Raw genomic sequence first — 14214 nt, 5'->3', positions numbered from 1 at the left:
TCTTCCAGCTCTGAAACTACCATGCTGAATACTTCAATAAACAGCAGTCCAGCTATGGCTGTGAACATGATGTATTCATTAGAAGTCTAAGCTTTGGAATACTATTAAAAAGCAAAGGTTAAGCAGCACGCAATGATCATTCTGGTACATCTATAAAGTTTCATAATGTTTTCTATAATCCTATGGATTTATGTTTCTAATGTGATGTAAAGGGCTAAGAAGATTATGGAAATATGCCCTTCTCTCAGTTCCTTTTTGTAAATTTTGAATTTTCATTGCAAAATATTAGACTTTCATATCATGAAGAGCTTCTAGGAAAAAATGCTTTCATAAAGACCATAGTATTGCAATAATACATTAGGCTTAAGAGAAAAAGTTATATTAATAGTTATATGGTGGCCTGTTTTCATTTGTGTACCATAAACTTTCCTTTAAACAAAAACTATTGCCTCTGTTAGTCATAATGGGGATTGTTATAACCATTTTTAGAATTAGTTTTAGAACCTTTAGTATATTCCATATTTGTAGCATACATATTTAAAAGATTTTATATTCCTTTAGTCCATTGTGCTAAATGTGAAACTGCACCCAGTAATTTAAGATAAATTCTTGAAAGCAGTTGTCCCCTTTAAATGAAATTATTAGATTATCCTGGCAGAGTACAAATATAGTTCCCCAATTAGTATAAGAAAAGAAAGTATGATAGAGTAAAAGGAGTGCTAGAATCAAGAGGCATTGGGATTCAAATCCCTCCTTATACACTTAGTATGACTATGGTCAAATGGCCATTCTCTGACCCTCAGTTTCCTTTTCTGGAAAATGGGAATAGAGAGTTTTGTGGTACATGCCTGGAATCTCTGCTACTAAGGAAGGGGAGGTTGGCAGACCTCTTGAATTTAGGGGTTCTGAGCTTCAGTAGATTTGGCCAATCTAGTATCTACAGTAAATTTGGTATCAACTTGGGGGGTTGGCACTAAGTGAAATGTAGAGACCCCATCCTTAAAAAGGGGGCAAGGATAATAATACCTTTAGTGCCTTCCTTATAGAAATGTCCTGAGGGTCAATGTGACTCTGGGCAAATCACCTAATCTCTGCCTCATTTTCCTTATCTGCAAAATAGGGATAATAACAGCACTTTCCTCCCAGGGTTATAAGGATCAAAAGAGACAAGAATTTTTAAGTACTTAATAAGGTGCCTAGCATATAGTAAGCACTTAATAAATGCTTGTTCCATCCTTCCCCTTTCTTCTCAAGAAGTTCTCAGGGAGGGCATAAGTGGGGCAGTCTTATTGAACCAAAGAGAATTTTTGATATGACATAAAGATTTCACATTATGTCCAATGGCCTTGTCCATTGGGAGAGGAATGTCTATGAGGAAATTATGAGAAGTTCAATCTTATTCCTAAATAGGAAGAAACTGAAATCAAGAAGACAAGAGGGAATGGAGAATATTTAACAACTCATTTAAAATGACCAAACTAAATCTCTTCCCTCTAGAGAATAGGTAGGGAGTTCTTGTTCACTGTCATCCTCCCTACTACCCCTCCCAATAATCAAAGTACAAAAATATAGAAGGAGTTGTGATCTTTGACCCAGGACCTTCTAAGCCAGGAGTTAGGGGTCACGGGGAAGGAATGCTTGGATCCCAAACTACATATGAGATATTCCCACCCAAATGTCAAACAGAACTTATCTTTCAAGCTGAACTGCCGTTCTTCCAGAGTTCCCCGATTTTGTTGTGAGAAGCCCCATCATCTCAGTCACCCCTGACTCTTATCTTTAGATTCATATTTGACTCTCCCTTTACTCATGATTCTTCAGTCATCATTTCTGGGCAGCTGTGAGGGCTGGAGTTAGGAAGAATCACTTCGTGAGTCCAAATCTGGCCTCAGATTGGATCTAGTAGTTGTGGGACTCTGGGTAAGTCAGTTTCCTCAGCTGTAAAATGAAACAGAGAAGGAAATGGCAAACTCTCCAACATCTTTCCTAAGACCCCAGTGGAAAAAAAAAAAGAAGACCCCAGTGGGATCACAAAGACTTAGGCAAAACTAATAGACAAAACAGTGAAAAATAACTTCTGCCTCTGCAACATCTTTTTTATATGTCCCCTTCACTCTAGCCACATGGCCACCATCTTAATTCAGCCCCTCCTGGTTACCAGGACTACTAGAATAACCTCCTTATTAATCCCCTTGCTTCCAGGCTCCCTCCATCTTCCTTACCACTGCCAAAATATTCTTCCTAAGACAAAGATCTGACCATATTGCTCCCCTTCCCAAGCATTTGCATTTGTTCCCAGCTGTCTATAAGACAAAACACAAACTCCTTCATCTGCTTTTAAAGTTGCCTCTCTCTATTATCTGACTTCCACTTAACTCTAAATTTTTCTTCTCCTCATGAGTTTTTCTCCCAACTCAATGTATTCAGAAGAGCTACATCCTACATGAAGTGAACTTCCTCCATACCTGTCTCTCAGAAACTTTCCTTCAAGAAGCAGCCCAGGGCTCTGACCACTCAGCACTACGAGCACCAGTTGTGTTAGGGAAGGAAGGAACGGGTTACCACGCGCGGCACCGAAGGCCAAGCAGGCCATCTTTTGCCTCAGTTCTTACCGAGTCTTATCCTTAAATGGGTGGTGTTGTCTCAGACAAACTGAGACCTGGGAAAGGCTTGAGTTTCTCACGCTCTGGAGTCCTAAGTCCTGCCACCAGACTCTGATCCTTGTGCAGGAGAGAGAGAGCGGACACAGCCCTGCCTCATTAAGCCCGGTGCACTTGCAAGAGAAGACATCACCTTCCAGATGTCTCTGTTCCCCTTTGAGAATGAGGGTGGAAGAACAATAACATCCCTGAGGATCAAATGAGATCAAACGTCTCTAAGGCGCTTTGTAAACTCTTGCCAGTTATCATGTGCTCACATCTCTAAGTATGTGAAGGATTAAACAGCATAATGCAACCTTTTTAGCTGCCTCGCTGTCCCCTTGATTGAATACTATTTTTCAGGGAACTGAGGCAAATAGGGTTAAGTGGCTTGCCAGAGTCACAGGGTTTGTGTGTGTCTGATGCCATATCTAAATGCTCTTTTGCAGCCCTACCTCTGACAATTATTGGGCAAATCACTTAACTATTGAAAGGTGAGGGAGAGGTATGAGAACCTTTCCAGCTCTGGAGCTAAGGTCCAAGACTGACAGACGTGTGAATTATGATGATGAATCTTCTTGTTGCACCTTAGAATCCGTTTCTCTCTAACTGGGCCAACAATGTAGCAGTGTCTCAAGTCATAAATTAGATTTGAGTATAGCATCAGGAGGCGAGATTGGTTTTAAATCAGGAGCTGTGCTCCAGTGACAGAATGTGTGTGTGTGTATGTGTGCTTATCCTGTTTTACTATGTCCCCATGTGAATGATTGTGTTCGCATATAAATATGTGTACAAGCAAACACATGTACATATGTGCAGGTGAACCTGCCTTTATATATAATGTACATGCATGCATAAGTGTGTAAGATGTCCCAAAAGTCTTAGTGAAGTTTTAAGTTGTAATAGCTTTATTTTTTTTTTATTATAGCTTTTTATTTACAAGATATATGCATGGATAATTTTTCAGCATTGACAATAGCAAAACCTTTTGTTCTAATTCCCCCCCCCCCCCTTTCCCAGATGGCAGGTTGACCAATACATATGTTAAAGTATAAATTAAATGTTGTAATAGCTTTAAATAAGAACTGAGCTGAAGATATCTATCCAGTAGTAGGCATAACATATGTGTATCACTCTATCTGGCTCTTTCCAACAGCTTTAAGCTTTAATAACCTAAAACTGCACTGACTCTTGAGACTCTCTGCAGCTATACAGTATAACACATACACACAAATATATATACATTTGTATGTGTGAAAATAATGCCAATTAAATCTGAGTTTTTATAAGAGCTAAATTGGAAAGAAACTGCAGGCTCTACTATTAAAATCAATATAAGAGCCCATCTTGGAACAAGCTGTGATATACACAGATATGTTAGGAGCATTGTCAGTTAATGAAAAGTTTTCCGAGCTGCCCCAAGAAAACCACTTGTGGTTTGTGTCACGACGTGTATACAGTTTTACTAAAGGTGAAGGCCCCTTTCTTCAGCAGCTGGATTAGGTTCCTGGATCACTGATGTTTGGATTGGGATGTGATTAAGAATTTTGTATTGCTGTTATTAAATTCCATTAGAAAGTCACCTTCACAGGAGTCTGCCTTCCAAAATACAATGCCTACAGCTTTTTATATTAAAGATTCTTATTCTGCTCCCAGAAACTTGGTGTTGGAAGTATAACTATAAAATGTACATTTATGTAGCACATTACATGTGACAAAGCATTTTCCTCACAATCACCATCTGAGGTGGGTAGGTCAAATATTATTACCCCATTTTACAGATGAGGAAACCCAAACCTCAGATAAGTTAAAAGAATTGCCCATAGTCATACAGCTAGTAAATGTTGAAGGTCAGAATAATTTGTATTTACATATTTCCCCAGAGACCTAATAGTTATGACATTAATTTTGTGGGAGATTGGAAACTGAGTTGAGATTAGGAATCCTAGGGGCAGCTAGGTGGTGCAGTGGTTAGAGCTCCACCCTGAAGTCAGGAGTTCAAATCTGGCCTCAGACACTTAACACTTCCTAGCTGTGTGACCTTGGGCAAATCACTTAACCCCAATTGCCTGGGGATGGGGTGGGGAAAGATTAGGAATCCTAAATCCTTTCTTTGTAGTGGTCAGTATCCATCTCTCACTCTTTCCTGACATTTTAATGCCCTTTCCCATATCACACTGCCTCTCAATTCAAGAGAAAATGGCAGGAAACAGAATTCTCATGTTCCATTCACTTTTATTTGCTATTGGGAGAAGAATAGTAAATATGTATGTTCTTTTGCAGGCCAAAGCTTACCTGAGGATAGCAGCAGAAGTTGTGAAAAGATTGCCTCCGCCACCTGCATGATATCCTGAGTTAACATCTGGAAATGGTTACCAAGACCCTTTCTATTAAATGACCTTTGCAAATCAACAGGTTTAAAACAATAGGAATGTATTAATGATCAAATTTATATTTTATTGTATTTATAAAGAAATCATGTTTTGCTCTGTACACAGTTGAATTTTCTGGGTCCATCTACAAATAAAAGTTTACAGTGGTAATCACCACCTTCTGCCTTTTCAGTCTTTTCCAGATGTCCAAGTTCATGACGCCTAATGCTTCTCTAGGTACCATATACTCACCACATTCTACCTGAATTCATAACATAAGCACTTCCAATGTTGTTGTTCATGAGCCTCTCCTAAGAGAATTATTATTGTGGTGAGGTAAGCGGAGTTAAGTGACTTGCCCACATTTGAACTCAGGTCCTATTGATTCCAGGACCAGTGACTGTGTCACCTAGCTGTCCCCCTAATTGAATAAAATTAAGAAACGTAGGGTTTTGCCAATCCAGCTTTGGATTAAAAATACAAACAAATATTTGTATAAATTAGTAATTTAAAAATCCTAGACCCGGTGATTCAAAATCTTAATGCAGTTTTAAGGTTCAGGAGCTTAAATATAAACATCATAAAAAAAACCAAACTATAAATTATATTGAACTTGGACTCGGGAGCCCTTGGTTACAGTCCCAGTCCATCATTTATAAGCTGTGTGTAGGTTAGAGCAAGTCAATCACCATCTTGGTCGAATTACCTGAGTATTGCAATGATATTAATAATAATAACAATAATAATTATAATGTAGTTCTTTAAGACTTGCAAAGCACTTTACAAATAATGTCATTTGATCCTCCTAACAATCTTCTGAGGCTGTTGCCATTATGTTCTCCATTTTACAGATGGGGAAAATGAGGCAGATTACAGTTATGGGGCTTGCCCAGAATCACACACTTAAGAAGTCTGTGAGACTGGTTTCCCGACTTCAGGCTCAGCACTTTATCCACTGCATCATGTACCTATCTCTAGGATAAGAAAATTTTAAGTTGTAAAAGAAGGTGATGTCTAAGGTCCTTTTCTCTATCCTATGAACTGTCTGTATATTCTTGTAGACCTAATTTATACCTCCTTCTCCCCTAACCTATCTTATCAGGCAGATAGCCTTAAAGCTTTATAAAATCACCCATATGCCAAACTGGTGACACTTAGAAAACTTGTGAAACCTGAAAATAGGTACCAGTGATGGAATATAGTGGCTTACACTGGGCACTTAATAAATACTTGTTGGTTGCCATCCCTACTTGGAACTTAAATGCACAAATGCAGTGGTTCTTAAACTTTTGTTTTCAGTATCTTTATCCTATTAAAAATTATTGAGGATCTTTCCAAAGCGTTTGTTTATCTGGATTGTATTTATAGACATTTACCATATTGGAAATAAAAACTATTTTTGAATTTGTAGACCCTCTAAAAGGGTTTCAGAGATCCCCAGGATTCTCTAGACCATACTTTGAGAACCACTGCACAAATGCCTCTCTATTGTTAGAAAGGACTTCTCCCCCCTTCCCCAAATGAAATAATTCCACTCCAAATTCAACGGGCCATCAGTTCCAACACAAGTTATGTGAAATACATATAAAGACAGTCACGTGGCCTAATTCTTTCCTAATTCACCATGAGGCTGAATTGTGAGATGATACTCAGTTGTAGCAAGGTGGTTTGTGTGACTCTTGGGGAAGAGCTTTGACCTCCTTTGCTATATAGTCAAGGAGCCAGAAAATTAGGCGACCGATAAGACTTCATTGAAACCATGTGCTATGTCTGAACCAGAATTTCCTAAGGGACTAAATTACACAAACTAATTAATTTCATGAGGGAAGATATCTGTGTATACATGTTCTGTTGATATTATGAAGGTGCCATTCACTACCCTGAGAAGGAAGTGGTATATCCCAGCTGCGGGCTAATCGAGTGTTTGTTTTTGTTTTTAATTGTGATTTTCTTTGTATGTTCTTGTTGTGGGCACAGCTAATCATTGATCCCGATGGATTACCTTGAGCAGTCTCTTAAAATGGGTTCCACTTAAACTGAAAAAGTCTGATTTAAATCGAAGTCACTGAATACCCAGTTTCAGTGGGGTGTAAATTTAATGTGTGCCATAATGTGTTATGTCTCCTGTAGTGCTGGAAATAGCAGTACATGGAGTCTGGCCCCTGCTCACAAACACCTGACTCACAATAACCCACACATACAAATGGCAACCCTTTCTCTCTCTCTACTTTACTGGAGCCCCTGCTGATGCTGCTATAGGAACCATTGTGGCAAAACTTGGAGCTGTTAGAGAATCTACCAACTCAGAAAAAGAGAAAGAAAAGCTCTGAAAAGCAGGGTCAGCCCAAGGCAGGCTCTCAGGCAGGGCTGGCTTGCTTACACTGTAGAATCCCCGCCCTCCTTACTCCCACTGCCTGATTATTTTCACTGCATTTTGTTCCATTTTCAAAAATTCCATCCATCAGACATATATTTGGGTTAAGAAGCCCTCTTTTTAAAAAATGCAAATGCCTCTCTTGAGAAGGGGATTGTTTCTTTGTACTTAAAAACAAAGTAAGTGCTTAATCAATGCTGGTCAGTGAGTGAAGGTTAAGTGGCTGTACATCATTTTACACTTTAGTAGGAATCCTCAGTTCCATCAGGCTGCTTTCCCTTCACATTTACCTGAAATTTCTCAACTAAGAAAAAGGGAATTATCACTGGGGATCTAAGGAAATAATAATCTCTAACTGGGGATGGAGGGATTCAGGGGACAGGGGGAAAGTGCTATTAGTTTTGGAGATCTTCATGAAGGAAAGAGGCATTATGAGAAATAGGAATAACTGGAAATCCAATTTGCCTGGAACATTGAATGAAATGAACTAGACTGAAAAAATGATAGGCAGGTTACAACCATATTGTGGAAGGCCTTAGATTCTAGGATGAAAAGTTTGAATTTTGTCCTATAGACAGTAGTGAACTTGTAAAGACATATGGCAAGAGAGACCTAATCAGATCTATTCATTAGACTTAAGCATTGATGCAAATGACAGTTTGTGAAGAAAGATCAATTAAAAGGCTAGTGGTCTAGGAGAGAAGGAATGACAGCTATTATCTTTCCCCAACTCATTTAACCCATCCATTGTATCTTCATAGCTTTCTTGTTTTTAGCAGCACATCATTCTGGCATTCCATATTGATTTGTGTCTATCTCAAATACCAGATCTTGCAATGGCCTTTGATGAAAAGTATCAGTGACCTAACCCGAATTGACATTATAGTCTTAGTTTAGAAAAAAAAAAAGATAAAGATAAAAAGATACTAAGGTAGTATCCTCCCTCTGCTTGAGAAGGGCAATGGCTTATTCATCTTATCATTCCCCATTTATTCATCTTATCATTCCCCACTCAGCTACTTTACTGGACTTTATAACCTCCAGAAATTCATCATCCTGATGGTTCCCTCCCACACTCCCTCTGGTGGAAACTGGGAAGCTCCTCTCAGATTCTCTCTTTAAGGGGCACACCCAGCACATTCAACTCATCATTTCCTACCAGACTGCTCTCTTGCACTTCTGGATTTCCAGATTCTTACAGAATATCTCCTTTCTCTTTTCAGCTTCTTTTTGTGCATTTTCTTCCCCCATTATATTGTGAGTTCCTTGAGGGTAGAATATCATATGCCTTTTCTTTTTTAACTCCAGTATTTAGAATAGTAAATACTCAATAATGTTTGACTACTATTGCTCTTATCTTTTGGTTACACTTTATTCCAAAATTACCATTTACCAAATCTAATGTATTTTTTTTTAACTTCATTCTTCATGACTGTCCATCAATTCTTTCCTCCTTGTTACCTCACTTTCTGCTGGTTTCTGTGCTATCACTGTATCCTGGTTCTTCTACCTGGCTGACAATTCCTTCTCCATATCCTTTGCTGAATCTTCATCCAAGGTGTCCCCCAGGGATCTGCCTTGGTCTTCATCTTTTATACTATTTCTCCCCAACTCTAGTGCAATAAAGAAATTCCACTGTTTTAAAATGAGTCTCATGAATATCATTCACACCTTTTGTTCCTGAAAATGGGAAAAATGAGTAAGTTTGTGCTAAATTATATGATGGTGGGGGGCAAATTGCTTGGGACAGATGACAAGATACCATACCTGACTAAAATAAGTATCCTGTCAGATGATGGGATGTGATCTGGAGGGTCTGAAGTTGATTAACCTTACTTTAATATGAAACTTCCACTAAGTAAACAAAATTCATTTCACCAATTTTTCTTGTAATGCCTTAGAAGATATTCTCCTTAATTTTATGAATACTATCTAATTAAGCAGTTAAAATAGTGCAGCTTTACTGCTGCAGTGTGCACTAAGTTCCCTTTTAAACAAATTTCTGGGAGAAACTGGGTTGAAATATATTAGATGGTTTCCAAGTGGGGAAGGATCATGTGACCAGTCCTAGCAACAATGAGAAGCAAAAGGGGCCTGTTACTGAAGACAAATTACTTTAAAATATTTTAAAATGTAAAAATCAATTGGCTGCCTCAGGCCACAACAAGATGTGGCAAGGTAAGGCAGGAAAGCAAATAGCTGAATTTTGATTGTCCTTCAAGTTTCAACCCAAATTTGAAATGTCAGCAGTCACTCATCTGCGTCTGACTAGCAATGAGGTTAGAGTGAATACACAGCTAGACTAACCACATTCTATGTCCATTAGGAAAACAACATTGCTGTTTTATAAAAACTGGTTGTAAAATAACTGACTAGAAATTCTTGCTTCTGAGAATTAGAGTATTTAAAAAAAAATTTCCTCCCAAGCAATATCATTAACATATATTTTAATTTTTTATCTTATGGATGTATATGTATATGTACACATATTTATAAATATATATTTAATATTATAATAAAGGGTATAAATACACTTAATAATAAAATATAATACTTAATAAAATATATTAGCATTCTCTCCCCTCCTTCTTCCATTACTGAAAAGATGAAAGAATTCTAGATTTAGAGCTAAAAGAAGACTTGGAAGGCTTATAATCTACATCCTTCCTTTTACAGACAAGAAAACTGAGGTCTAAAGAGGTTAGGTCACTAATCACCAAGGTACCAAGTAATAGAGTTGGAATTTGAATTCAAGTCCTTTATCACCTGCAAATTTAGCACTCTCTCTATTGCACCATAGTGCTGCTAGGCTTCTTTATCTAGTGTCCAGTACCAAAACTGATCATTGCAGTTAATATGAATTTACCCATTTTGCATTTTATTTTATCTTGTTGCTGTTTACTTCATTGTGAATACTGTTCTCCTGGAACTTCTTTTGCATCTTTTTTTGCATCATTTTACACCTCCAAGTTTTTCTAATTCATCATATTTGTCCTTTCTTTTGACAAAAGGGTTCCATTATATTTATATGCCATAATTTGTTCTGCCATTCCTAAAATAATAAGTACTAATATTTTTTCCATCCATTTTGGTAACAAAAAAAAAGGCACACACACTTAATATCATCTATGTTTTTGAACTCAGGGGTGTAAGATTAATACTAGAATTACTGGCTCAAAGGGTATGAACAATTTAGTGATATTTTTCATGTAATTCCAAATTATCTTCTAGAATGGTTATGCCCATTCCTGTCTTTCCAGAGCCCTTGAACCATTAAATATTTATTCTTTTTCATTTTTTTTAATGTGGTGAGTATTATTAGATTAGAATCCTAAAGTTATTTTAATTTTCATTTTATCAGAGCATTCATATGGCTATTGATTTGCATTTCTTTTTTAGAAAAATATATGTTCATATTCATTACCCACCTATCTATTGGGGAATGGCTTTAAGACATGTTTCAATAGCTAATAAATATTGACACTTATTATTGATGGCTTTCACTATGCATCAGGCACTGAGTTAAGTACCAAGTTTACAAAGAATGGCAAAAGACAGTCTCTATTCCCAAGGAGCTCAGAGTAATAGGGAAAATAAGCTGGAAACAACTGTGTATAAACAAGATATACACAGAATAAATTGGATCTAATCAATAGAGGGAAGGCATTTGTATTAAAAGGGATTAGAAAAGGCTTCTTATAGAAGATGGGGTTTCAGTTGGAATTTGAAGGAGGCCAGGGGAACCAAGTGATCAGAGATGAGGAGGAATAGTATTCCAGTCATGGAAAAGCAAAAGTCTGGAGTCAAGAGATATTATGTCTTGTGTGAGGAATAGCAAAGAAGTCAGTGCCATTGAATCACAGAGTACACAGGGGAGAGTACAGTAAAAGAAGCCTGGAAAGGAAGAAAGGGACCAGGTTGTGATGAACTTTGAATGCTAAATAGAAGGTTTTCTATTTGATTCTGGAAGTGATTGGGAACCTACTAAATAGGAAGTAGGGTGGATTACACGGTCAGACTTGCACTTCAGGAAAAATACCTTTATAAATGAGTGGAGGATGGATTACAGTGGTGAGATTCTAGGCAGGGAAACCAGCCAGGAGGCTATTGTAATAGTGAAGTGGTGTTAAAGTTAGAGGAGAAATAGGGGCATATTTGAGAGATATTAATAAGATAAAATTGACAAGAAGAGGCAACTACATTGCTAGCCAAGGTGATTGAAAGGATGGTGATGCCCTTGATAAGGGGAGAGTATTTGGGAAAAGATAATGAATCCCTGCAAATTCCCCATATTAAGTTTATGAAGTGCTGGGAGCAACAAGAAAGAGCAGACCTCAAATCTTGCCTAGGTGATTTTGGACTAATCTTTTCTTTCCTGGACTAATTTCTTCATTTGTAAAATGAAAAAGTTATATGACCTGTGAGATCCCTTTATGCTTTAGAACTATGGACTGTGATCTGGAGTTACAAGTAAGAGTGAGATGGAGGAGATTCTGTCCTACCCTTAAAGAACTTATACTCTAGGGAAATATTACTTGGAGAATATAATCCAAGAAGGAACATTTTGGTCTAGACCATCATGGGGCAGAAGATTGCCACACTCCTAAAGAGAATATCTATGGTAATGTTCAGATGTGCCTTGCTCTTCATGGCACCATTTGGGACATCATAGACTTAATATGGGAAATTTGCCAGTGACTCATTATCTTTTCCCAAATACTGTCCACTTAATAATAAGCTCTTGTTGCTTGGTTAATTAAACAAAGGATATAGAATAATGAATTCAAAGTATATTAATTTATGTAAAAAAAATTTAAATCTAAAAGCAAGCATGTTTGGAATCTTTATACTCATTTTCCTGATTGTTTTTTTTTAACATTTTATAAATATTATGAAATTCCACAGTTCATTTTTGTGGTAGATTATTTATACATCTGTGATGAGAATCACATATTGTAGGTTAATATGAATCTTTGAAATAAAATCAATAGTTGCTATTTTACAAGTGAAACATATTGCAACACAGAAGATTTTATCTTACACTTACTTTAATTAAAAGATACAATAAAGGAAAAAAGAAATTATTTTCCTTTTTATCTGTTTGGAGTATTAGAAATCAAGTTTTGAAGAACCTGGGTGTTGCAGCTGTTGAACTGTTGTTTAAACATTATTTCTACTACTGTGCCTAATGTAGTTAATTATGGTCCACATAGTTGTTTCTTTATCAACTATTCAGGCTGGAAACTATATGGATGCATTGTGAACTGCCACGAGAACATGCTATTAAGCTGTCTATGCTGATGAGGGTGTTTTTGAATTGCATTACAAAAGTCCCTGGCAAATAAATTCCATTTACCATTAACTTTCTCTTGTAGCTGATCTGATTAGGTGACTAACGCTGGTAGGTGCCCAACTTAAAGAAGAGATCTAAACTTAAAAGATTTTTTCTTCACACTGGATCAGCGAAGGACAGTAAGAGTAATGGGCTTGTTCCCCACTAAGGAGACTGAAGGAGATATTTATCATAAAGTCATAGATTCTGAGTTGGAAGGGGCTAATGGCTCATAGATATATCTGGAAGGTATCTTGGAGGTATCCAGTCTATTCTCCTAATTTTATAGATGAAGAAACTAAGGATTAAGAGAAGTAAAAGTACTAGCTCAGGAAGTATCTGAAGCAGTATTTGAATCCAGATCTTACAGCCTCCAAATCTGTTCTCTTACCTATTGCTCTAGGTTGACTTAGAGACTCAGCTTGTTAATGAACAAGCATCCTCTTGGCAACATCAATCACTCAATTAGCTTTTATTAGCCACTTGCTATATAGTAGACATCAGGCTAGGCAAGGTAGAAAGCCTTAGTGGTAGAGAGGACCTGGAAAGGCTTCAAGCAGTTTGTGGCACTTAAAATAAGGTTGTTTTTCAAATTTAATATATTTCACCAGTAACATTCAAAATAATTTTTTTACATTTATTTTTAAGATTTTTGAGTTCTAGCTTCTCTCCCTTATCCCCACCCACAATTAAGAAACCACACATGAAGTTATACAAAACATTTCCATAAAAATCAAGTTGTGAAAGAAAACATAGATCTCCCACCCTAATGAAAATAAAAACCTCAAGAAAAATTAAGTTAAAAATAGACAGAAAGTGAAACAGAAAGTGCTTCAATCTGGGTTCAGACTCAATTAGTTCCTTCTCTGGGTTTGGAGAGGGTTTTTTTTATTATCATAAGTCCTTATTTAACTATTGCTGGCAAATAACAGTCTCCACCCACCTCTTCCCTCTAACCTACTGTCCTTTTCTAAGGATTTAGTCAAACTTATTGAGGGGGTATATAACCCTTATATAACAAAAACAATAACATTACCTCTATTAGCCAAAAGGACTAAAATAAAACAAAATTTAAAACCCCAAATGTTTAAAGCAGGAAATAATATAGAGTAGGATTTGATGGGTATAACATTTTATAATTATAGTTAATGAAAATATTATCCTTCACTAGGTTATATTATAAAATACTTATATTTTTTATAGGTCGAATCAAACTATTATTTCCTGTTTTCCCAACTTAACATTCCAGCTTTCACTTCCCTGCCTTGTACAGGATAGTCCCATTGCCTTCAAGTGACTCCCTCCTCACTTCTCCCTCTTCTCATCTCTCATACTACTTCCTACAGAAACTTTTTCTAATTTTCCTTCTTTGGAGGAATCTCTCCTGGCTCTCATTACTAAGTGATCCATGGTATCACAAATTCATGATTTCAGAGCCATCAAGGACATTGGATATCGTGTAGTCTAACCTACTTTGTAGATGTGGAAACAGATCCC

The 14214-nt window shown here is 37.0% G+C and overlaps 1 protein-coding gene across 2 annotated transcripts in view; it reads left to right on the top strand.

The window, feature by feature from the left end:
- Positions 1–5188, top strand: part of NUBPL (nucleotide binding protein like) — a 317209-nt gene extending 312021 nt beyond the window's left edge. For both annotated transcript variants that reach the window (XM_031952254.1, XM_031952255.1), the window contains one exon: positions 4923–5188. In XM_031952254.1, coding sequence (XP_031808114.1) covers positions 4923–4985 — 63 coding nt within the window. In that variant the 3' untranslated portion in view covers positions 4986–5188. The remainder of the gene's footprint in view (positions 1–4922) is intronic.
- The last annotated feature ends 9026 nt before the right edge of the window (positions 5189–14214 follow it).

This window comes from Sarcophilus harrisii, chromosome 2 (assembly GCF_902635505.1).
Source record: "Sarcophilus harrisii chromosome 2, mSarHar1.11, whole genome shotgun sequence".
NCBI lineage: Eukaryota > Metazoa > Chordata > Mammalia > Dasyuromorphia > Dasyuridae > Sarcophilus > Sarcophilus harrisii.
The sequence above is the reverse complement of the archived record's forward strand: the minus strand, read 5'-3'. Positions and strand labels throughout refer to the sequence as shown.